The sequence below is a fragment of the Onychostoma macrolepis genome, chromosome 25 (assembly GCF_012432095.1).
Source record: "Onychostoma macrolepis isolate SWU-2019 chromosome 25, ASM1243209v1, whole genome shotgun sequence".
In the NCBI taxonomy this organism is placed as follows: Eukaryota; Metazoa; Chordata; class Actinopteri; order Cypriniformes; family Cyprinidae; genus Onychostoma; species Onychostoma macrolepis.
Genome location: NC_081179.1, coordinates 4,958,075 through 4,983,272, shown reverse-complemented (window position 1 = coordinate 4,983,272; position 25,198 = coordinate 4,958,075). Strand labels below are relative to the sequence as shown.

At 37.7% G+C, this 25,198-nt stretch overlaps 2 protein-coding genes across 6 annotated transcripts; both read left to right on the top strand.

Moving 5' to 3' along the window:
• The first annotated feature begins 178 nt into the window (after nucleotides 1-178).
• LOC131534995 (serine/threonine-protein kinase pim-1-like) lies at nucleotides 179-1,256 on the top strand. Its single transcript, XM_058768142.1, has 4 exons — nucleotides 179-277; nucleotides 396-446; nucleotides 575-953; nucleotides 1,051-1,256. Exons 1-4 carry the CDS (start codon nucleotides 179-181, stop codon nucleotides 1,254-1,256), a joined length of 735 nt encoding a protein of 244 aa, XP_058624125.1.
• A 2,345-nt stretch (nucleotides 1,257-3,601) lies between these two features.
• Nucleotides 3,602-25,135, top strand: LOC131534839 (brain aromatase). Of its 5 annotated transcripts, none has more exons than XM_058767903.1 (10): nucleotides 3,602-3,665; nucleotides 14,606-14,770; nucleotides 14,844-14,994; nucleotides 15,797-15,951; nucleotides 16,048-16,224; nucleotides 21,267-21,381; nucleotides 21,615-21,726; nucleotides 21,810-21,972; nucleotides 22,264-22,505; nucleotides 23,344-25,135. In XM_058767903.1, the coding sequence occupies exons 2-10, from the start codon at nucleotides 14,608-14,610 to the stop codon at nucleotides 23,608-23,610; spliced, it is 1,545 nt and encodes a 514-aa protein (XP_058623886.1). In that variant the 5' UTR covers nucleotides 3,602-3,665; nucleotides 14,606-14,607; the 3' UTR covers nucleotides 23,611-25,135. The 5 variants fall into 5 exon arrangements, with proteins under 5 accessions (XP_058623886.1, XP_058623888.1, XP_058623889.1 ...); XM_058767905.1 differs by having other exon boundaries at nucleotides 3,644-3,665; nucleotides 14,618-14,770; XM_058767906.1 differs by lacking the exon at nucleotides 3,602-3,665 and adding an exon at nucleotides 12,882-12,997 and having other exon boundaries at nucleotides 15,908-15,951.
• The last annotated feature ends 63 nt before the right edge of the window (nucleotides 25,136-25,198 follow it).

Sequence of the window (25,198 nt, the reverse complement as noted above, 5' to 3'; positions counted from 1 at the left end):
AAGGAGGCAGAGAGAGTGAAGGAAAAAAGAAAGAGCAAGAAATAGTGGCGGAGGCTGCGCTCTTTCTTCAGAGCTGCCAAAAAACAGTCTCTAGAGAGCAGCTCAGGTCAGGAAGAGGAGGAGCAGCAGCAGGATGAGGGAGAGAAGAGGGAGATGGCATGGGCAGGAAGAAGTAGTGATGGTACATGATACAACCATGAGAATGTCTTTTGTTCAGCTGGGGAAAGGTGGATTCGGCGTGGTGTATGAAGGGAGACGTTTGGATGATGATCTTAAAGTAAGTTGATATAAATAACGCATTATCAAGCCAGCAAATGTTTGTCCTGTCTTATCCTCATCCTGTATTCTTAGCCCTCTTTGTGTTTCTTAAGTAAATTTTTTGCTTTGTTCATCAGGTGGCTTTGAAATATGTCATGAAGACTCGGCAAACGGAATGTATTTTCATTGTAAGTATATTGCATTATATAAACAATATGAAACATCTCAAATTAACATTAAGTTATTAATATTAGGTTAAGTACCAATTTGGGAAACCACCTTCATGTAACCATCATAAGAACTGTCTGTCTTCTAGCCTGATCATCCAAACCCCCTTCCGAAAGAGATCGCCCTCACCATCCTGGTGAACAAAGGTCACAGAGTGCCAGAAATCATCAGGCTGCTGGACTGGACGGACCACCCTGACCACTTTGTCATGGTCCTGGAATGTCCCTCTCCCTGTGAGAATCTGGTGGAGTTCATCAGGCGTCACGGTGGAAGCGTTGATGAAGAAACAACACGGCAAATCATGTGGCAGGCGGCTCACGCTTCACACATGTGCTGCCTCCGCAGAGTGTTCCACCGTGACGTCAAACTGGAGAACCTTCTGATAAACAGGGAGACATCCGAAGTCAAGCTGATTGACTTCGGATGCGGGGACATTCTGGGGAGTTCACCGTTCAAGTCATACCATGGTATGTATGATATAATTCATTTCTTCCTAATAGATACAGAACAATCATGCTGCGTTAATGCAAACTTACACATCACACAAACTCTGCTCTCCTCCAGGCACAGCAGCGTACTCCCCTCCAGAGTACTACAGCAGGGGAGAGTACTGCGGCTGGCCGGCGACGGTCTGGTCACTAGGGATAGTGATGTTCACATTGTTGTGTGGACACTTCCCTAGTGACTATGACCTGTACCTGCTGCAGTACAAGCAGTGGTCCAAACCCGGCTGTCAAAAGGTGAGATCTTCATCACAAAAAAATGAATAATTTAGAATCATACAAAACATCTTACAGCTTAGAATAACATGATCAAATAGAGCAGCTCTGAAGTGTAAGGTAATAAAATAATGTATTTCCCGTCTTCCTGCACAGAATGCTGTGACCTCCTCGGGGTTCTCCTCCATGTGAAGCCAATCCGGAGACTTGGTCTGGGGTAAATCATGTCCCACAACTGGTTTCAGGTAGTGAACCCAAGATCAGCTAAAAAGAATCAATAGCTCATGGTAAGGAACCAAAAGCTCAAACCTGTTCTTTTTGTGTTTCGTTTCAGGTCGTCTTATAGGACCACTCCAGTTGGCGTCTCTCATGCAGCTTTGCGTCTTGCGGGCTGCAGTGGGAGATGCTTCCATCCCTTCTCTCGCCTTTGCGTCTTGCGGGGCGAGCAAGCCTTGTGTAGCGCCTTGCGCCTTGGCTTGAGGAAGCAGTATTTGCGTCTGGCGGTACTGCTTCCGGAGGGATGTGTACATATTGTATATATGTACATACCTTTTTTGGTTGCCCCTTTTTGTTTGTCCCATCATGGCCACTCCATTCCTGAGGTTCCTGCCTCCGCTGTCCAAATACCAGCTCTCTGTCTTCACTTACACAATGAAGAGCTTCCATTCTCTGACAACATGCAACCCAGAGCTACTAAAGAGATTCCTGCCACTGCCAGTTCAGAGGTTCTTGTCATGGCTGTCCAGAGCTCTCTCTCTCTCTCTCAATACCATCTGTCCTGGTCATGGCTGGCCCAATGAGTCACAGACCCAAGACCATCTCAGTCCCAGAGATACCAGTCTGAGCGACCTCGGTCTCCAGGCTCGCTGCTGTGTTTGTCCAGACCCAAGGGCTCAGGGTTCAAATGCCATATATTGTCTGTCCCGCTGCCAGAGGTTCCCGTTATATCAGCCACAGAGGGTGCTGTCATTGGTGCCCCAGTCTACAAGCTTTAATCTAAAATAAAGAACAAAATTTGAAATTTATGTTTTCATTTAGTCGTTTAGCAGATGCTTCAACCCAAATCATTTCACAAATGGGGAACATCACAAACTATTTATCATACAAGTCTTAACAATACTCACAGAACCACAATGCTAAATTTCAGTCAGAGGTAAGAAGCTAGAAGAGAAAATACAGGTAATAAAAACGAGAAACTTTCTTTTAATAGAACTTATTTACAGAAAGCAGTGGTGCAGTGTAACAAATTAATAATACTTCATTACAATACTTAAGTATTTTTTGGGAGTATCTGTACTTTACTTTCCATTTCTGTCAACTTTCACTTCACTACATTTCTTAATTAAAATGCAGAGTTTTACATTTCCCCGAAACGTTACTTAAGTGCCTTTTGAGTCTGTACCTCTTTGAGATGGAACCACTAGATGCTGTTCTCTCAAGGACCATTGTGAAATGGAGAGAATATGGTATCAAATATCACAAAGTTGTATTCCTTTATATATTTACATGTAAAATATTCCTCATTATTGACTTGGTTATGTATCAACAGCAATAGCTGTTGTAGTAGCCAGTTTTAAATTTTAAAAGCTAGCATACTTTATCTAAATGAAATGTTGAAATGTAGGGTCATCGTATATGGAATACAAACAATGTAAGTTAATTATATGGCTTCAGAAGAAGCTGGACTATTTTATGGTGTTTTGGACCTTTTATTGCATGAAAAAAAGTGAGAAGATTCTTCTCTTTTATTTTAATAGTAGTCTCAGCAATGTGTTGCTGTTCTAATTTACTGAAAGTTCAACTTGAACATGTTTGTGTATGAACGTAACCCATTTGTCGCACCCAAACAGGATTTTGCTGCTGTTTGAAGATATCCTCAGTGTGATTGAGGACCGGTCCAACAGTAAACACAGATAAACACACACACACACACACCAACTATAAGAAACAAGAAAAGGTTTTGTTTAATCTGATTCAAATTCTGTTCCATTTCCATACAAGTTTTAAAATATGCTGTATAATAACATGGTCTTGATTTAAGCTAATAAAGAACACAATTTTAATAAAACTCTACACTGAAATGGTTAATGAAACACCAAGGGTCTTCTGATGAATCAGGATGTAGAAACACATTCAGATTCCCAGAGTGTCTTTGGTCACTTGACATCCGAGCAGGACATTCCTCACACACACACACACACACACACACACACACAGAGACAGATCTCCCACTGAAACGGAGGGGGAAGACAAGATGTCTCCGATTAAGCGATTGAGGCATTTTGTTGTTGGATGTAATAATGAATATAGCAGTCGTTATTTACTCCCGACATCTGAGCTGCTGAATACGTAGTGGATTAACACTTCTTTCGTTTTGAAGGGAATGCGCCGATCCCGATCTGCCTAAATACATCTATGTTCGCGTGAGTCATTCGTGATCCAGCATCATCTACAGAAGAAGTGAGTATAAGTGTTTTTAATGGATCTTTGCAAATCACCTTTCCTAATAATGTGCTAGTTAGCCAGTTTCGTGGCTAAAGTAAAGAGTACTGCTCATCACCCCATGGAAGAGAGGGGTGGGGTCAGCAGAGCTCATTAGCATTTAAAGGAACATGGACTAAAATGGCTTGCTAAAAACAGAGCTGATTTTGACATGGTAAAAAAGGTGTTTTTTACACTACCATTGAGAAATTCTAACCAAAGTATGTTATAGACTTTTCATTAAGACCCTAAAGAGTCATATCGACTTATATCAAATGGGCATCCGATTTAAGATATTTTTTATGAAATCCGAGAGTGACGTCAGTGATTCAAGCGTAATTTTACGAAGCTACGAGATTACTAGTGCCCCTAGCAGGCCCAGCGCAAGAGGGGGACCGAGGGGGATGGCCAGACTTTAGTTTAGCGTGTATAATAGTCTAACTCAGGGATCCTCAAATCTGGCCCACGAGATCCACTTTCCTGCAGAGTTTAGCTGTAACCCTAATCAAACAAACCTGAACATGCTAATCAATGTCTTCAGGATCAATAGAAAATCACAGACAGGTGAGTTTGATCAGGGTTGGAGCTAAACTCTGCAGTGGATTGGTCCTCCAGGGTAAGATTTGAGGAACCCTGGTCTAACTTATAGTGTAAAATAGTCTGATTGCTTTTAGATGGAAAAGCTGTCCATAACTCCTGGTCTAGGATCTGTTTCTTCGTAATAATAGCATAACAAAATAGATTTGGCAAACAATCCAGTGTATCTGCCCTTCTGCTTTGGAAAGTGTCAAATGATTTTACAATGCATTTTCGCAGAGGTGAGCAAAGTAGCCAATCACAGACATGTTTGTTGATTTCTACAAGGCAATGGCCAATCAGAGATGTTTAGGTTGGAATCCACACATTGGCGGCTTTTTGTCCAGTGCTGAGTTCTATCAAGCTCGTAAATTCATTAAAAAAAAAATAATAATTTAATTGTGTGGTCACATTCATTGGTTAAAACAGAACTTTGTGAGATCGTGATGAATGAGTGACAGCTTTTAATAAATTTAAAGGGAGCACTCTTTACATGCTGTATATGATAATATATTCAGAATTTAAATAACACTTGTGTTTTTCATGCTTGACAAGCCGCCACATACGACACAGATAGCTAACTACTACACTACATAGAAAAAGATAATAGCCTAATTTCAGAAGCACAAAGTGATGTGATTCTGCAACCGAGCCTGGTCCAAACGCAGGATTTAGGTGAGGAAACGGTTATTAATTATTTGTATTGACTGCCATGCCAAATCATGCACCTGCTTGCTTTTCTGTTTTTTTTTTTATGATTTACTTATTACATTTTCAAAACAACAAGACAGACAAAAAGTAATAAACATACAAACATTAAAGGAATAAGAGAAAAAAAATATAATAAATAAATAGCTTAGTTACAAATGCTTTTCTGTTTTATTTAAGTGTTTTTGTGAACGTATATACTTTAATAACAAATAATTGTAACATTTTACAATAAGGTTCCATTAGTTAATGTTAGTTAATGTATTAAAGTGCATTAAAGTGTTAGTTAATTATTGTAAAGTGTTATTCGCTTGAAACTAACCGCAAAAACGTATTCTCTTAGCTGCGTAAAATTACGGTTGAACCACTGATGTTACATGGACTATTTTAATTATGTCCTTACTACGTTTCTGTGCCTTGATTGTGGTAGAACCTCCTTGCTGTCTATGGAAGGTCAGAAAGCTCTCGGATTTAATCAAAAATATCTTAATTTATGTTCCGAAGATGAACGAAGGTTTTACGGGTTTAGAACAATGACAGAATTTTAATTTTTGGGTGAACTATGCCTTTAAACAATTGTTTCGTAAAATAATTCACTGTTCCAAAGCATTCGAATCTGAATGCGAATAATTTGATTTAGATCGGAACTTGGGAGCGGGTTTGCTCATCTTTTTATTTAGATCGGAACTTATCGTGCGTATTGCAAATCATTTGATTTTGAACAGAACTTCGAAGAATGTATCCTGAATCATTTGATTTACATTGGAATTTCGGAGTTGGTTCGAAATTTATTTGACTCAGATTGGAACTTCAGTGCAGGTTTGAAAAAAAAAAAAAAAGTATAGGCTACACAGATAAATGTGTTGCCAGGTTAAAACAAGTAGCTAATAAATTTATACCTTGAGAGGACACATACTGTAGGATGAATATAGAGATACAGTTTTGACTGCTTTAGGATTAACTTTGCTTTGGACAGTTTCCATACTTGTTTAGATCAACTTTAAATAAATAAAAGAGAGCTTTAGAGCCAGTAAATTTTTGTTAATGTATGTAAAATTTAGCTAGCAAGAAACAATTTTTTTTTTTTTTTTATAAATTATTTATTTAATTATTTTTAATAAATTATACTTAGCAGATTATTTTAGCATGAGGCACTTACAGACAGTGCACTAATTAATTAAACAGTCCTGAATCAACCTATGCATGTACACAACTTCATTAATTTATAATGGTGATGGCTCATGGAAAAACCCTTGCTAGATTTGAAATATCTCCATAAAATCGTATAGATGCTTTTTTTTTTTTGCTTATGCAAAAAAACAAAAGTCAATGACAATGATATTGAGATCTTTTATTAGAAAAGGTGCACATCATAATATTCTGTGAATATCTTGGAAACATTATTCTAGAATTAGAAAACAGAGGCTTTTTTTACTTTGTAAAACAAAACTTAAATGATAGTGTTGGTCACATATACTTATAAAGCCGTATAACCAGATCAGAGCCAGGAGAGTGGCCCATACTGACCCATCCACCTGTGTACAAACCATCATCCACTGCATTTGTTTAGGGTTGAGTAGCATTGGAGTTTATTTTGAAGGTCAAAGTGTATTTTTAGAGATTCATCATGAGTGTCTTTCAGATTTTTGTCAATTTCTTTAATAATGGTTTTGGTCAGTGAGGAGCTGGGTTTTATGGACGAGCTGAAGAGCGAGTGTGTTTAGAGGATGAGATTCTGCTGAGGTTTCATTGGCGAGGAGGGCTTTATATCGGATTGAATCAGGATCAGATCGATGGAGGTGATGCCAGAACTGAACATCCAGATCTCTTCTGGATCTCAATCTTAAGTGGGTATAAACCTAATTCAGCTCTACAGGCATCATTGGACATACCTCTATGGACCCCTAAAATGTTTTTGATAATTTCTAGTTTTTTAAATTTATTATTGGTCCCCAAATTTCACTGCCGTACAGTAGAATTTGTTTAATGATTGCGTGATATAATTTAATCCATGTTTTAATTGGTCATTTTAATTGGACAAACCGTGATTTGATGGCATAAAATGCCCTCCGGGCCTTCTCATTCAAGGCCTTCACAGCCAGACCGAAGCCCCCTGATGCAGATATCTCGATGCGCAGGTAAGCGTAGCTGGTGCTGTGCTCGAGGACTGAACTGGTATCTGCTTCCCTGAGACCTGGCCTTCTTCTGGAACGCCATGACTCTGGTTTTGTCCAGGTTGACCGTCAGTGCCCATTCCTCACAGAACTGTTCCAGCAGGGCCAGGCTGTGCTGGAGACCCTCGGCTGTGGGGGACAGCAGAACCAGGTCATTTGACTTCAGAGTCGTGCAGAGAGAGGCCCTGCCAGCTCGTTGATGTAGATGTTAAACAGGGTTGGGCTCAGACTGCATCCGTGCCTCACTCCACGACCCTGCTGGAAGAACGCACTTCTGAGATTCTCAATTTTGACCGCACATTTACTGTTTTTATACATGGATTGTATAACATCAAATATTTTTCCACCAATGCCAATTTGTAATAATTTGTATAGTAAACCATCATGCCAAATAGAGTCGAAAGCCTTTTTAGATTTTTGTTAATTAGAGTATGGAAAGAATAGATGTGGTCGGATGTACGTTGTTTTGGTAAAAATCCAATTTGTGATTTATTTAGGATGTTGTGTCTTGTAAGGAATGTCACTATGCGGTTGTTTACTATATTGCAGAAAAGCTTTGCTAGGTTACTGCCCACACAAATACCACGGTAATTACTGGGATCGAATTTATCTCTTTTTTTATATATAGGAGTGATCAGTCTTTCAGACCAGGTCCCAGGGAAGTCACCAGAGGATAAGATCAGATTGAATAATTTTGCCAGAGCTTGAATTATGTAAGGGCTGCTGAGTTTGAGCATTTCATTACTGATGTTGTCTTGTCCACATGCCTTCTTTAATTTCAGATTTTTAACGTGCTCTGTTATTTCTGATGTTGTTATAATCATGTCCAATGGGTTTTGGTAATTTTTTTATTGTTCTCTTTAAATCTTCTAGTTTTCTCTTTGTTTTTGTTTGGGGCTTGTTGAGGTCTGGTTCAAGTTTTTGGTAAAGAGTTTTAAAGTAAGAGCTCCAGACTGTGCCGCACGGGAGTAATGTGTTTGATTTCAAATTTTTTAAAGAGATTCCAGAAATTGTTTTGGTCTATTGATTCATCGATTTCATCAATTTTAGATCATTTGATCTCTTTTGTTGCAAATGAGCTTTTTGTAATTTTTCAAACAGTTGGAGTAGGTGAGCCGTAGCGTCTGATTGGCCGGTTCTTTATGCTTTTTGTTAGCAAGTCGTCGAAGGTCTTTTCTGAGACAATTGCATTCATTATCAAACCACATATTCTCTTTTATTTTTTGTTTGTTTGGTTGTTTAGTGTTATATATAGTGGCCAAAGTATGAAATATATCATTAAGACTGGATGTTGCTGAGTTTATTCTATTAGTATCTGGAGTGAAATCTGTGGACATAAGGTTGTCCAGCATTTTTAGTATAACAGAGCTGCTCATGTTTTCTTTGAATTGTTCAGCGTTAGATTGGTTCCAACTGAGTTTTGGTTTGAAAGGGAACAGTTTTTCATGTTTGAGGGGAGGAGTACTGACCCGGTCACATGACTGTTTCAGGTAGAGGACTGTTTGGCAGTGGTCAGAAATAGGAAGTTGAAGTCTAACTGTAAAGGCATAAATAAAGTTTGGATCAATATCTGTTATTGAGTAATCGACTACACTGGCTCCTAATCTGGAGCAATACGTGAATCTGCCTAAACTATCTCCTCTGGTTCTGCCATTAATTATGTATAGCCCTAAACCTTTACACAGTTTTAACTCTTGTTTTCCATTGGTGTTGACTAAACTATCATAGCTGTTTCTTGGTGTGATAATTATTGAAGAATGAAACATGGTGTCGTTGGATATGTGATTATTATCTACAATATTCACAAAATCAATTTCTCTTCCGGTCCTGGCATTTAAGTCTCCACATATGAGAATATGTCCTCTTGACTGAAAGTGTAAGATGTCAGTCTGTAGCTTTAGAAAGCTTTGCTCGTTGTAATAGGGAGAGTCATGAGGTGGAATATAGAGCGCACGGAGGTAAAGGTTATGCTGTGATATGACTGATTTCACTTCAAGCCAAATAGATGAATTTTCAATTTGAACAATTTTATCAAGTGCTTCAAATTGTCTTTGTGCCAAATAAGTATTCCACCTGAGTCACGGCCATATTTAATTTTAGAATTTTTTAATGAAGGAACAACAATTTCTTTGTATCCTATTGGACAATGTAAAGCCTCATTACTGCGACACCATGTTTCATGAAAGATACAAATGTCCATATCTGTTACACTTCTGAGTAAGTCTTGGTCTGCAGACTTGTTACCGAAAGTAGAAGAGTGCAGACCCTGTATATTCCAACAACTGATTTTAATAGACTTCATGAATAGGATTGTCTGTAAAGTGTGTGCGTGTATATGTAAATATGTGTGAGTTATACAGTATCATGAGTCTGGAGCAGACGTCTTATCTGTCACTCTACTTCTGTGTAATGTGCATGTGTGTTCAAAGTTTTAAAATTTGATAATGACTCACTTCCTGTTAAGACAAGCTGTACATAATGTCATTAATTACAGTAAATAATTCAGATGTATGTTGAGGTGTTGTACCTGTCTGGGGTGATCGGGGTAACAGTGTTGACTGTAGATGTGTTTTAGAGGCTGTAATATCTCTGTGCCGCCCATGTCTGCTCGCATTTCCTTCACTCTCTTCAGAGCCTGATCCATTGTGTCCTGATTGTACTCAACACTCTGACTGCAAAGACACAGAAAAACATCTCATCTCCTCTGACACATTTCAAAACGGAATATCTATGACTGAAGATCTAGATACTAACAGGAAGAAGGACTCAAAATTAGAGCCAAATCCATAGATATTGAAGTAGCATCCCATGGGCAGACTCTTCAACAGTAACAGCAGAGTGTCCTACAGAGAGACATGGATAGATATTTAAGTGTGTCTCATCTGAATATACATCAACAGAGTCAAAAGCACAGAGAAAATCATACCTTTGCACTTTTTATGTGCATTTGTGCTCCTTTTCCATGATTCATCATCTCTCTCATACTGGCTGATCTGTCAATCACAAAAACAAACTCACCTTGAGTTGCCAGTGATGACATCACTTCCTCTGGGAACTCTGGGTACAAACTTATCATGACCACTGGGTCCCTCATCAGAGAACCTGAAATAGAAAAAAAAAGTCAGTGACGTCTTGATCATTCAATCCCATAATCCCAGTGATCTGCAGGTCCTACCTGGCGGGGCGGTGGTCACTCCTGCCTCCACTATAGCAGAGGGCTGATGGGTATCCTGATAGTACACAAACAGCTCAACGTCCTTATCAAACATGTGACCAGGACTCAGATTCACCTACACACACAAACAACACATGCATAAACCTGCTCTGCTCACACATCACACATTTGAATCTGGACTCACGGTTTCTCTGTCCTGCACCTCTGCCACAATCTCCTGCTCTCCGATCTTGGCACTGAAGTGGCAGACAGCAGCATCAGCAGGCAGAGGGAGGACGAACAAGGCCTCCAGGGGGCGCTCTTCCTCATTCACATACTGCAGAGTGGAGGAGACTGTGGCTACATGATCCTGAACCAGAACCTCCACTGAGATGCTCTTCAGAGGCACTGAGTCACACAAACCAACACAACATCACAAACACAGCAGAACATTACAAATGCAGCTCAAAAACAGTAGAACATAACAAGTGAACCTCATAGCTCTATGATTAAAAAAAAGAGTCCATTAAACTCTCTGTATTTTCATAAAAACACGTGTAGATATATAATTAAGATAAACTAGTTTAAGATAAACATAGGAGAACGAGGTGTGTGACAACTCGTCCCATGTGATATTTAATGTATATGAAAAATACTCTTTTTGTCTGGAAGAACATCCTTTCGGTTAAAATCTACATTCATTACATAGTAATACCCTCATTATTGAGAAAAAGGCTTTACGACCAACTTCCCTTTGTGAAAAACACCACAGCTCTTCCACATATTGAAAAAAGGTTTTAATTTAGGAAGCAGGTAACAGTAAACGGGTGAAACACATCAAATAAAGCAACAGCCGCCGGAACGGCTTCTGCATACCACAGTTAGATGAAGTGAGAGAAAAGTGTTTATTACGTTTGAAACATGGATATTTGTCTTACAAAAACGCATGGATTCGCTACAGGAGGCATTTATTCATGCTCTGGAGCCGTGTGAGGCACGTTTCATTATGGATGCGTGCGCTTTATTTGAAGTGGTTTGGACTGTTAAAGAGAAACACCCGCCCACTGCAATAATAACGCTTGGAATAGCCAGGACAGCTTTTAATATAACTCTGACTGGATTCTTCTGAAAGAAGAAAGGCATATACAGTACACCTAGGATGCTTCGAGGGTGAGTGTAAAACAGAATAATTTTCATTTTTGGGTGATCTAACCTTTAATATTTGACAATTGTGTTATGATAGAAATGTTAAACCAACAAAGTAATATCCAGGGATGCAAACAAATTGTTTTCAGAATATTATACATAAGATTTGCACATTGTGAATTCATTTTTAGCATTTCAACTTTGTTACACTTTCCTGAAGGCCTTTTAGCGTGTAAAACGTGTGGCTTCGACAAGTGTGTTTAGCTTGTGGTTAGGACAGTCATTTAGCCTATTAAAATAAAATATTTGTAAATAGGTTGAATGCATTACTTTACAAAAAAATAAATAAAATAAAATAATAGTTCTTTACCATCACCTATTTCTTTATTCTTTTTTGACAACAAACCCCCATGTGTTTGCAACTTTGATAGTTGCTGAAAAAACAGCTAAAACCAGCCTATAAGCATGGTTGGCTGGTCTGGGTTTAAGCTAGAAGTAGCTGGTCTCCCATCTAAAAATGAAAATTCTGTTATCATTTACCTATTCAGATTTTGTTATTCCAAACCTAAATTGCTTTTTTTCTTGAAAATTTTCATGACTGCATCTTTCCTTTTTTCGAACCTATAGCAAGCTCATTTTTTAGACCTTGATATTTCTAAAACCCTTGCGTGCGGCTGCTTTACAGGTGAAGTTCATGCATTTGAATATTTAACTCTCGACAACATTCATGAAAAATACTCTTTTCGGTTAAAATTTTATTTTTAAATTTTTTTTTTTTTTTATCAAGCCCTCACAACAAACTTTCCTGTGTGAAAAACATCCCAACTTTATGACATACTTAAAAAGTTTTAATTTAGGGAACAGGTAGCCTAACAAAACATCAGTGAAATAGGCTATACAAAAAAAATAAAAATACATTGTGACTAATCAAAAATTAAGTCATTTTATTCAAAACAGTACACAAGTGTCTTCAATTAACGTGTCGCTGAAAGTAGACAGCATAACAAAATGTACTATGTGTTCTTTAGGAAGTGGAATGAACGCTCAAATTTCTTAGGCAACATTGTTTTCCTCCTTCACATTTTAGTAGATAAAAGCTCATTCACTCTTGCTGTTCTGGGTCAGTCTGACCCACCTTTATTAAAAGCCCTTCAGAGAATGAATGACAGCGGATTTGGAACCAAGACAAAGGTCAATAAACCCCTGAAAAATAACAAGAGGGGGATAAAATGTGTTTCGCATTAAAGAGCTAACAGCATCCCACTCTGACCATTTGATGTGTTTTTTTCTGGAAAGTTTGAAAGCCTGCTCTACTTTGGTCCATCATTGTTTCATTGTTCTGGTCTGTTCTGCTTTGGGATTTCAATGACACTTTACAAGGAAAATGGGCGTATCATGGCAACGGGGATTTTAAAGCACTTTAAAAAAGGGAAAGACTATATATTGGGCTAAAACGCCGGCTAATGAACTTCAGAATGATGGGAGCATGTAAACGGCAAGACTGAGCTGCTGAACAGCACATTTAAAAATGAAGCGGATGCAGATTTAAAGAGGTGAGTGTGTTTGTTATATTACTCCAGTGGACGTCAATTCATTCAGTCGAAGCTAATTTATTAGGCTAAGCTGTAATTAATCAGCTGGACAGATAGTTTCTCTGAAATAAAATCAAAATAACATTTACATATGAATTCATATGGTTCATATAAGTACAGGCCACACAATAATGACTTTTTGAAACTCATCCAAGGACATGAAGAACGTTTTTATGAAGTACTTCGGTTTATGAAAGTTGACCGTTTACTTTGTTGTTCCATAACTGTATGACTTCCTTTGTAGATATTTAGCAGAATGTGAAAGCATGTAGCATGTCAAGTTTTAAAAAAGCATCACAAAATTATCAAAAACAAGCCACGTGGCAGCAGACGAGAATGTCATTCAGTATCGTTGATGTCAAACAAGGAGCAATATGTCTTTACCACTGTTATTTTAGTATGACTGATAAACTACTGTTTTGTTAATATTTGGAATTAAATTTTATTTTTATACTTTCACTATCAATTTAAAGTTTCAATATTTGAATGTCATTTATGTTAAATGTCTTTATAGTTTTTTTAATAAATGTTTGTTTATTAGTTTTAGTTTATTCAGTTTTATTCATTTTAGTGTTAAGTTAAATGAACATGAGTAATTTTGCCTTGGCAACTAGCTTAAAATAAACTTAAGGTTTCTTTAATATTTAATTTAATTTAATTTCAGTTAACTATGGAAGCCCATTTCTGCCACTGAATTAAAAAAAAAAAAAAAAAAGGTCATTGCGACTTTTTATCTCACAATTCTGCAATTGCTTGTTTACATCTTGTAGTTAAGAGTTATATAGTCAGAATTCTGAGATATAAACTCGCAATTATAAGAAAATTTCAGAATTTAAGATAAAGTCACAATAATCTTTTTTTTTTTATTCAGTGGCAGAAATGGGCTTCCATATAACTGAAATGAAATAAAATAAAATATTAAAAGAAACCTTAAGTTTATTTTTAAGTTTTTTTAAATCGCACAATTTTCATCTCACAATTCTGACATTTTCTCAATTTTATTTTCTCAATTTATACCCCGCAAATGCGACTTTATAACTCGCAACTGTGAGTTTATATCTCGCAATTCTGAGAGAAAAAGTCTGAATTTTCAGATTTAAAAAATAATAATAAATCGCAATTATTTATTTAATTCAGTGGCAGAAACAAGCTTCCATAGTTAACTTTCATTGTTTCAATTAACGTTTTTATGGTTTTAGTTTTAGTTAGTGATAATGACCTAAGTCTGGGTATGTTCACGTGCATGTTTTAACATACCATGTTTTGGCCAAATTCTTTGTTGAAAGACTATACCCAGATGGCACCATGACAAGCTCTGTGGAAAAATAAATACAAGATGGCAGATAAAGCAAGAGAAATTTTTATTTTATAATTATATTTCATTCTGTATCAATAAAAATAGTTTAATATTATCAAGAACAGCATATTTCACCCAAAAATTGTGCTATTCATTTTTATAGTAGAATATTACATCATTAGCTTAGCAAAATGCTAACAGCAAAATCTATTGCAATTTTACAGTGCCTATTCCAACATTTTAAGGTACTTCATCATATTTATGTGCATAAGGTATGTCTGCAGATGACGTGATGATGGAGCAGGTCGTCAAGGGCACGGTAAACGTCGCTGCAGCGGTGCAGGGAACGCTGCTGGTGTTGACAGGGACATTACTGTTGATTCTGCTGCACAGAATATTAACAGCCAAGAATTGGAAGAACCAATCAGCTGTTCCAGGTGAGTTAAAACCAATCAGATTTACTGGGAACACCCTACCAACTCATGCTGGTTGCAATGTCATATTTTTCAGGTCCGGGTTGGTGGTTGGGTCTTGGCCCGATAATGAGCTACAGCAGGTTCCTGTGGATGGGGATCGGCTCCGCATGCAACTACTACAACGAAAAATATGGCAGCATTGCTCGGGTCTGGATCAACGGAGAAGAGACCTTTATACTTAGCAAGCAAGTTCTCAAAAACATAAACGTCATTCACTCAGCTAAAAGGGAACTTTCTCAGAATGTTCTGGCAAGGTTCTCACAATGTTATTAACAAATATTCTTCCAGTAATAATTGTTCAAAGTTATCTGGTTTTGAATGAAATTCACAAAACGTTAGCACAAATATATTATTTCTACATTGTTCATGGAACTTTTTTCTAAAATGTTTTAATGTGTTCGTCTAACATTTTTAAATGTTACCACTTGTTCCAGAATGTTCAGAAGTGAATTCAAAATTCAAAAGTATTCATTCGAATTCAAATTAACGTTCTCATAATGTCTGCAAATTATAAATTGAAATGTTTGCATAACCAAGAAAAGAAAAACATTTAAAAAAACAGCCACTTGAACAAAATTGTTTCAAAAGTAATAATTGGTTTACAAATGTATAAATTTTAAAACTACAGTAGTGTCGTCAATGATTTTTCGCTCTAACAGAAAATTCCCAATTACATCGATTTCTACTGAAATGACTGGATTTCTTTCATGAAAAATTGTTGAACAACCGCCAATGTCACCACAGCTTAACTGATAATGAAATTTGTTGTTGATTATCCTCATTATGGATTATTATCAATTTTACTGAATAGCTGTTGCAGATAAAGTAATTTCATGGTTCAAAAAGGTGCTCAAGAGCGCCCCCTATAAGGCCAAAACATGATTTTTTATTACAGTCTGCTACTCAAGTCCATAAAACCTAATTATGTCAAATGAGGCAACCCCTGAGGGCACCATTTTTAGTGTGAAAAATGTAAAACTGTTTCAGGTCCTCTGCCGTGTATCACGTTCTGAAGAGCAATAATTACACTGGGAGGTTTGCCAGTAAAAAAGGTCTGCAGTGCATCGGCATGTTTGAACAAGGCATTATCTTCAACAGCAACATCGCATTGTGGAATAAAGTGAGAACATATTTCACCAAAGGTGGGTGTTATTCACTGAAACTGGTCTCAGAAAAGTTCATACACGCATTCATCAGAATCTATTGTTTATGTGTGTGTGTGTGTGTGTGTACTCTAGCTCTTACAGGTCCAGGTCTCCAGAAGTCAGTAGATGTGTGCGTCAGCGCAACCAACAAACAGCTTAACATCCTGCAGGAGTTCACAGACCACTCAGGACATGTGGATGTACTCAATCTTCTGCGCTGTATCGTTGTGGATGTTTCCAATAGACTCTTCCTAAGAATCCCTCTCAATGGTCAGACTTCAATCCAAACACTCTTAAAAATACAGTATCTCACAGAAGTGAGTACACCCCTCACATTTTTGTAAATATTTTATTATATTTTTTCATGTGACAACCCTGAAGAAATTACACTTTGCTACAAGGTAAAGTAGTGAGTGTACAGCTTGTATAACAGTGTAAATTTGCTGTCCCCTCAAAATAACTCAACACACAGCCATTAATGTCTAAACCGCTGGCCACAAAAGTGAGTACACCCCTAAGTGAAAATGTCCAAATTGGGCCCAAAGTGTCAATATTTTGTGTGGCCACCATTATTTTCCAGCACTGCCTTAACCCTCTTGGGCATGGAGTTCACCAGAGCTTCACAGGTTGCCACTGGAGTCCTCTTCCACTCCACTCCATTTTTTTTGCTCTACCTCTCAGGATGGCACTGGTAAATGCTCGTTCAATAACTAATAAAACTTTTGTCCTAAACGACATTGTTAAAACTAAGGAGCTGGATTTTTGTGTATGACCGAAACCTGGCAGAGAAATCTGGAAAATGCTCCCCTTACGGAAATTTGTCCCAAGGATTACACATTTATTATTCTGCCTAGACTTTCAGGCCGTGGTGGAGGACTTGCTGCTGTGTTCAGACACTGTTTTTTTTTCTCGGATGGTAAATGTTGGGTCTTTTTCCTCTTTTTAAGTGCAAGTGATTCAAGTTGGGCGTATAGATCCTTTTTATTGTATTTTAATTTATCGTCCTCCTGGCCCAAACTGCTCCTTCCTAGATGATTTTAGTGATTTTTTGTCATCTATTCTTCAGCTTACTAAAATTGTGATTGTTGGTGACTTCAACATTCATATTGATGATGTTTCTGATAAATTTGCAATTGATTTTATTAATATTACTGAGTCTTTTAATCTCATCCAATATGTTACCGGTCCTACTCATATACTGTAAGAGGGCATACTTTAGATCTTGTTTTCAGTTATGGTTTAAATATTGGTTCTGTTTTGTCTGAAGATATTTTTATTTCAGATCATAATTGCATCTCATTCGACTTATTTTGTCATTTAGATGCACCATTGTGTAGTCAAGAAATTGATTCTCGCATCCTGAATAACCTTTCTGCAGAGAAATTCTCTGCTGCTTTTGATAATTCGTCCATTAATATGTCAAATGGTAGAGTTGATGTTCAAGTACAATCTTTTAATGAGCATTGCCTTTTATTCTTGGATGAAGTTGCTCCTGTGAAGTCCAGAGCAGCTCGTCTGCCAAATTCCACTCCCTGGATCAATGATAGTATTCGCTCCTTTAAATGTATTTGTCGTAAAACTGAGCGTCTGTGGAAATCTACTCGACTATTAGTTCACTATCAGCATTTAAAAGAACTTTTAATGGATTTTAATAACAAGGTTAAGGATGCCAGAATTAAGTATTTTTCTAATTTAATATCTAGCAGCAGACATAATCCCAAAAGTTTATTTGACACTATACATAACATTCTTTCCCCTCCACCGCCGGCGTTTCAAATCTCTTCAGCTGAAGAGTGCAACGATTTTCTCCATTTTTTTGTGGATAAGATAAAAAAATATACAAAATAATATTATACCTTCTGCTTCACTTCAAATACCTCATGTCTCCAGGCCAGTAACCCTGGAGAATTTTTCTCTGATAACAATTGATGATCTTACTAAGGTAGTTAGTTCTATTAAAAGTTCTTCTTGTCCTCTGGATGTGATACCCACTGTCTTGTTTAAAAATGTTATTGACACAATTGGTCCTTGTGTGTTATCTATAATTAATAATTCATTAACATCTGGTCAAGTTCCAGGTTATTTTAAACAAGCTGTGGTTCAACCTATTCTAAAGAAAACAAATCTTGATTCATCTTTACTCCAAAATTATAGACCTATTTCTAAGTTACCTTTTATGGCTAAGGTCCTGGAAAACGTTGTTGTAAATCAGCTTTCAGCTGTTCTAGATGGTCATAATGTCTTTGATAAATTCCAATCTGGCTTTCATCGTATGCACTCAACTGAAACTGCTCTTCTTTGAGTTTTAAATGACTTGTTAATGCAATGTTAATGCAGGAGAATGCTCTGTACTGGTTTTATTGGATCTCACTGCTGCTTTTGATACAGTTGATCACTGTATAGTTGAGAGGCTTAGACAGGAGGTTGGCATCTCGGGTACAGCCTTGAGTTGGCTTTCATCATACTTATCAGACCGGTCTTTCTCAGTAAGAGTTCAAAATTACACGTCACCTACAGCACTGGTGTCCTGTCATGTTCCCCAGGGTTCTGTTTTGGCCCCATTGCTTTTTGCTTTGTATTTGCTGCCTCTGGGGAAACTGATAAGTAGTTTTGAAGGCATTCGCTATCATTGCTATGCAGATGACATTCAACTTTATATCTCTTTTAAGTCTCATGAAATTACAAAATTGTCTACTCTTTTAAACTGTATAAACTCCATTAAAGTCTGGATGGCAAATAATTATCTACAGTTAAATCCTGAAAAAACTGAAGTACTTATCACAGCTCCTGTTGGTGTTCTTCCAAAAGTGATGGAAAGTCTTGGTTCTTTATCACATTCTGTTAAATCTACCCTTCGAAATTTAGGTGTTCATATGGGGCAAGCCTTCAGTCTTGATCAACATATGAATTATTTGGTTTGAAATTGTTTTTATCAGTTGAGAAACGTCGCAAAATTGATGCCAGTTGTGTCTACAGCGGAGTTGGAAATGATTATACATGCATTTATTTCCTCCCGCCTTGATTACTGCAACTCTCTTTTTACCTATCTTAGTAATTCAACACTCAAACGTTTACAAGTGGTTAAAAATTCTGCTGCTAAGCTTTTAACTAAGTCATCAAAGAGATCTCACGTAACCCCAATTTTAATTTCTTTACATTGGCTCCCTGTCAAATTTAGAATTCATTTTAAAATTCTTGTCATGGTGTTTAGAGCGTTGCATGGTCAAGCCCCTGTGTATATAAATGAGATATTGAAACCCTATAAGTCTAGTAGGAAACTGTTGTTACACAACTGCTAGTTGTTCCACGGTCTAGATTGAAGACAAAAGGAGACTGTGCATTTGAAGTAGTTGCTCCCAAGCTGTGGAATGCTCTTCCTCGGGAACTGAGATCGGTGGACATTTTTAAAAAGCAGCTGAAAACTCACTTGTTCAAACTTGCTTTTGTCTAATTTTTAAATTGTCATGTCTTTTGTTCTTCATTGTACAGTATATTGTTGTTGTACAGCACTTTGTGACACTTGCGCTTGAAAGGTGCTATAGAAATAAATATTACTTACTTACTCAATAGGGTTTAGGTCTGGAGACATGCTTGGCCAGTCCATCACCTTTACCCTCAGCCTCTTTAGCAAGGCAGTGGTCGTCTTGGAGGCGTGTTTGGGGTCGTTATCATGCTGGAATACTGCCCAGTCTCTGCTTCAGTATGTCACAGTATATGTTGGCATTCATGGTTCCCTCAATGAACTGTAGCTCCCCAGTGCCGGCAGCACTCATGCAGCCCCAGACCATCATACTCCCACCACCATGCTTGACTGTAGGCAAGACACACTTTTCTTTGTACTTCTCACCTGGTTGCCACCACACACGCTTGACACCATCTGAACCAAATAAGTTTATCTTGGTTTCATCAGACCTCAGGATATGGTTCCAGTAATCTATGTCCTTAGTTAGCGTGTCTTCATCAAACTGTTTGCGGGCTTTCTTGTGCATCTTTAGAAGAGGCTTCCTTCTGGGACGACAGTCATGCAGACCAATTTGATGCAGTGTACGGCGTATGGTCTGAGCGCTGACAGGCTGACCCCCCACCCCTTCAACCTCTACAGCAATGCTGGCAGCACTCATACGTCTATTTCCCAAACACAACCTCTGGATATGACGCTGAGCTCGTGCACTCAACTTCTTTGGTTGAAATTGGCGATGCCTGTTCTGAGTGGAACTGTTAAACCGCTGTATGGTCTTGGTCACCGTGCTGCAGCTCGGTTTCAGGGTCTTGGCAATCTTCTTATAGCCTACGCCATCTTTATGTAGAGCAACAATTCTTTTTTTCAGATCCTCAGAGAGTTCTTTGCCATGAGGTGCCATGTTGAACTTCCAGTGACCAGTATGAGAGAGTGAGAGCGATAACACCAAATTTAACACACCTGCTCCCCATTCACACCTGAGACCTTGTAACACTAACGAGTCGCATGACACCGGGGAGAGAAAATGGCTAATTGGGCCCAATTTGGACATTTTCACTTAGGGGTGTACACGCTTTTGTGGCCAGCGGTTTAGACATTAATGGCTGTGTGTTGAGTTAATTTGAGGGGACAGCAAATTTACACTGTTATACAAGCTGTACACTCACTACTTTACATTGTAGCAAAGTGTCATTTCTTCAGTGTTGTCACATGAAAAGATATAATAAAATATTTACAAAAATGTGAGGGGTGTACTCACTTCTGTGAGATACTGTATATGGTTCTTTTGATCTGACTGATTCGATTATATATATTAACAAAGGAAAAGGCTGTAAAGCCCTAATTTTTAGTACTTCTGATGGGTGTTGGGGAAAGTTACTTTTAAAAGTAATGCATTACAATATTGTTTCACTCCATAAATAAAGTACACAATTTAAGTAAATAATTGTGTCACTTAGTTACTTTTTATTGAAAGTAATACATTACATTACTTTTTGTCACCTGGGCCGGGCTTGCTTATTTGTTTTTTAGTAGTGAATAACCCAAAAGTTATATTTTTGGCAACTGTAAAGGCCTTTTCACACCTAAAGTGAAATTAATAAGCCTGAGGCTAAAGGAAGTGTGAATGAATAAATGGGAAACAAAGTAACTCAGATATATTGTTGTAAATTTAAAAGTAATGCTTTAACTAGTTACTTGAAAAAAGTAATCTGATTACGTAACTCATGGTACTTGTAATGTGTGTCCCCCACAACACTGCTTCTTATAAAATTTAAATGACCTTAGGCATTTATAGATTTGAATTTTTCACAGTAAGCATACAATACTCTTTCGTTATGCTTGTTCAATGCAGAGAAAGACTTGCTGATAAAGATTCACCGGTATTTCAGTACCTGGCAGACGGTTCTCATACAGCCAGACGTTTTCTTCAGACTAAATTTTGTGTACAAAAAATACCACCTGGCAGCGTGAGTCCACCTCAGACTTTATCATTTTTATGTACTGTATGGTGTCAAAGTTTTTTGTACTAATAACAATATAACTCTCTTTGACATTTCGAAGTAAAAGCCGTTTTTGCCTGTGTACCTTTAAGGATTATGCAAATTTCCTCTAATTTGATTGGTGAAGTCTAATTTAGTGGCATAAATTCAGAAATCACTAAAAGCTCTATACACACCGTTCAAGAAGTGTTTTCTTGCAGAAAAGAACTGCAGGATGAAATGGGAAAGCTTGTGGAGCAAAAGCGACAGGCCATCAATAACATGGAGAAGCTGGAAGAGACAGACTTCGCAACAGAGCTGATATTTGCTCAGGTGTGTTAAACACTTACTCTATTTATGTGCCATCTCCTGTATTAAAGCAACACGACATGTTATCCTACCGCACGTATCTGTAGAACCACGATGAGCTGTCTGCGGACGACGTGAGGCAGTGTGTGCTGGAAATGGTAATCGCCGCTCCAGACACCCTCTCCATCAGTCTGTTCTTCATGCTTCTCCTGCTGAAGCAGAACTCCATTGTGGAGGAGCAGATCGTACAGGAGATACAATCTCAAATAGGTATGGTTAAACATTTACAAGACAACTTTTAACATCTGAAACTATATAGTTTATCTTTAAGGTGGTCAACATGGTGATTGAAACATGGCAGCTAATTTGTAAAGGTGGCTTACCAGCTCTAATCAGCCATGACCGAGATGGTCTACCAAGTCAGTCTTGGCCCCAACAACTAGCAGTCCAATCTAGACCAAGTAAACCATTCAATGTCCAAGAAGGACTGGCTAGAAATCATCAGAAACTGGTTTAAGTCAATTTCCCATCATGCATGCTAAAAAGTCCTTGTCCTCTCAGGCGAGCGGGATGTAGAGTCGGCCGACCTGCAGAACCTGAACGTTCTAGAGCGCTTTATCAAAGAGTCTTTGAGGTTCCATCCGGTGGTGGACTTCATCATGAGACAGGCTCTGGAGGACGACTACATTGATGGCTATCGAGTGTCGAAGGGGACGAACCTCATCCTGAATATCGGACGCATGCACAAGTCTGAGTTCTTCAAAAAACCCAACGAATTCAACTTGGAGAACTTTGAGAACACCGTAAGTACAGGGACAATCAGATATGCAAGATCAAATAAAACCATACAAACCTGGATGTAAAGGGTTTTTCTTAAACATGACTCATAAACTGGTACATTTGTAGATTTTATACCAATTGTTCATATTCTTTTACAAATATCCAAATATTTTATACATCTTCCCAATAACTGAATAATCAATATTGATCTGGATGAAAAGAGCAAATATGAGTGAATTCTTACACTTCCAAAAAAAAGTACTGTGGTATTACAGTGTTTTTGGGCATAGTACTGGGACTTCTAATACCATATTTCTGACAAATCCAATTAATTTGACTATGAGATCTTTGAAAACACCGTAAGTACTGGGACAATCAGACATAAGAGCAAAAAAGGCCACACAAACCCTTATAACTCATAAATTGGTACGTTTTTATATTTTATATCAATTAGTAAAATTCTTTTACAAATTTCCAAATATATTATACATCTTCCCAATAACTGAATAATCAATATTGACCTGTTAAAGTAGTCTAGGGAATTAGCATTTCTAAATGGAAATAGGAACAAATACTGTGGTATTACTATATTTTTGGACATGGTCTGGTAATACCATGTTTTGTATACATCACTTTTTTTTTTTTAACATACCACGGTGAGAATATGGTATACCTTATACCTTGTAATGGAATGAGACTTAATATGAATATAGTATCATCATGATGGAAATGTTCTATGCTTCCTCAGTACCATGTAAATACCATAACATTCTTTGAAATAAACACAGTGGTAGTGCGTTACCATCTGCTACCATCACCACTGTAATATTGTAAGCGTAATGGTGCCCGCTTCCCTCTCAGGTTCCCAGTCGTTACTTCCAGCCATTCGGCTGCGGCCCACGGGCCTGTGTCGGGAAGCACATCGCTATGGTGATGACAAAGGCCATCCTGGTGACCCTGTTGTCGAGGTTCACAGTTCGTCCTCGGCACGGCTGCACCGTCAGCACCATCAAGCAGACCAACAACCTCTCCATGCAGCCCGTGGAAGAGGATCCCGGCTGCCTGGCCATGCGCTTCATTCCACGCGCTCACAATATCCGCGGAGAACCACACCTGAGCGCGGCCTAACACAGGAATAGAAAACTTTAAAGGTGCACTGAGTAATTTCCTTTCATCTAAAAATTTTCAGTGGGCTCTCTATGTCAAGACTGCATTTTACTTACTATACACAAACAGTTGAACTTACCTCAAACTCCATGCATACCAGTCCGCCTGCGACACAGACATACTTGACCAAACCGTAGACATATCATAACTTGGTGCACTTTTAAAGGGATAGTTCATCCAAAAATGACAATTCTGTAATTAACTACTCACCCTCGTGTTGTTCCAAACCCGTAAGACCTTTGTTCGTTTTCGGAACACAAATTAAGATATTTTTGATGAAATCCAAGAGTTTTCTGACCCTGCATAGACAGCAATGCAACTGAGACTTTCAAGGAACAGAAACGTAGTATGGACATTGTTGAAATAGTCCTAAGTTTTGTTTTGTTTACGCAGTAAAAAATTACGCATAAAATTACAGTTGTCACATGGAATATTTTAACAATGTTCTTACCGCGTTTCTATGCCTTGATCTTGTTAGTTGCTTGTTAGAAAGCTCTCGGATTTCATGAGGGCGAGTAATTAATAACAGAATTTTCATTTTTGGGTGAACTATCCCTTTAAAGCAGGGGTGCCCAACCTTGTTCCTGGAGATCTACCTTCCTGGAGTTCAGCTCCAACCCTGATCAAACACAACTGAACCAACTAATTAGGATCTGAAGGAGCACTTGATAATTACAGACAGGTGTGTTTGATCAGGGTTGGAGCTGAACTCTGCAGGAAGGTAGATCTCCAGGAACAGGGTTGGGCACCCCTGCTTTAAAGTGTTCAAGCTCACCTCAAAAAAAAAAAAAAAAGTTTGTAGTTTATGCTGACATAAGGGAAATGACAACAAAAACCATCAATTTTGTCACATGTACTGATCTATAATACTACTAAAGTGATTATTTGCTGTAGTCTAAGATCTTTAATGCTGCAAATTAACCAACTACAAAGTTAACATGAAATGGCATTCACAACCCATTTTACTTCCATAATGTGACATGTTTAAACTACATTTAATGAGAAAGAACTTTATTTACTGTAATTGACTGTATTGTGAAAAGTGAAAGATAGGTACCAGAATGGAGATGAATGGAGGGAGGCGCTAAAAAATGAGTAATGTCTTGGTGATGTCAATCAAAAAAGGATGAATGATGCTTAAGAAGTGAAGCAAGTTGTTGCATTTCTATGAAAGATTATGAAGATAAACATTTTCTTTGGAATAATGTGCACTTTTAAAAAAAGTAAATGGGGTCTGTTTTTGTTTCATGTTTTATAAAAATAAATGTACAGTAGTCTACTGTTTGAGGTTGAATGTATTACTTAACTGAGAAAACTAAGAAAATATTTAACAGAATAAATACTAGAACTATTTAATAGAGACTTGAAATATGTATAATATTATGAAAATAACAGAAATATTTGATAGCCGTATACGCACTGCGGAATATCCAATAAAGTGTACCGATAACTAACTATAGTGAATAAAATGACATTTTGAAATCAATGCCATATTTCTTTTTTTTTTCTCTGCAAATAAACACGAATATATACCTACAAGGACAGACCA

Coding starts and splice junctions, on each gene's coding strand:
- LOC131534839 (XM_058767903.1), top strand. CDS start 14,608: ATGTCTGCAGATGACGTGATGATGGAGCAGGTCGTCAAGGGCACGGTA. Junction 15,952..16,047: donor GAGAACATATTTCACCAAAG/GTGGGTGTTATT, acceptor TGTGTACTCTAG/CTCTTACAGGTCCAGGTCTC. Junction 22,506..23,343: donor TGGAGAACTTTGAGAACACC/GTAAGTACAGGG, acceptor CTTCCCTCTCAG/GTTCCCAGTCGTTACTTCCA.
- LOC131534995 (XM_058768142.1), top strand. CDS start 179: ATGGTACATGATACAACCATGAGAATGTCTTTTGTTCAGCTGGGGAAA. Junction 278..395: donor GTTTGGATGATGATCTTAAA/GTAAGTTGATAT, acceptor TTTGTTCATCAG/GTGGCTTTGAAATATGTCAT. Junction 447..574: donor AAACGGAATGTATTTTCATT/GTAAGTATATTG, acceptor TCTGTCTTCTAG/CCTGATCATCCAAACCCCCT.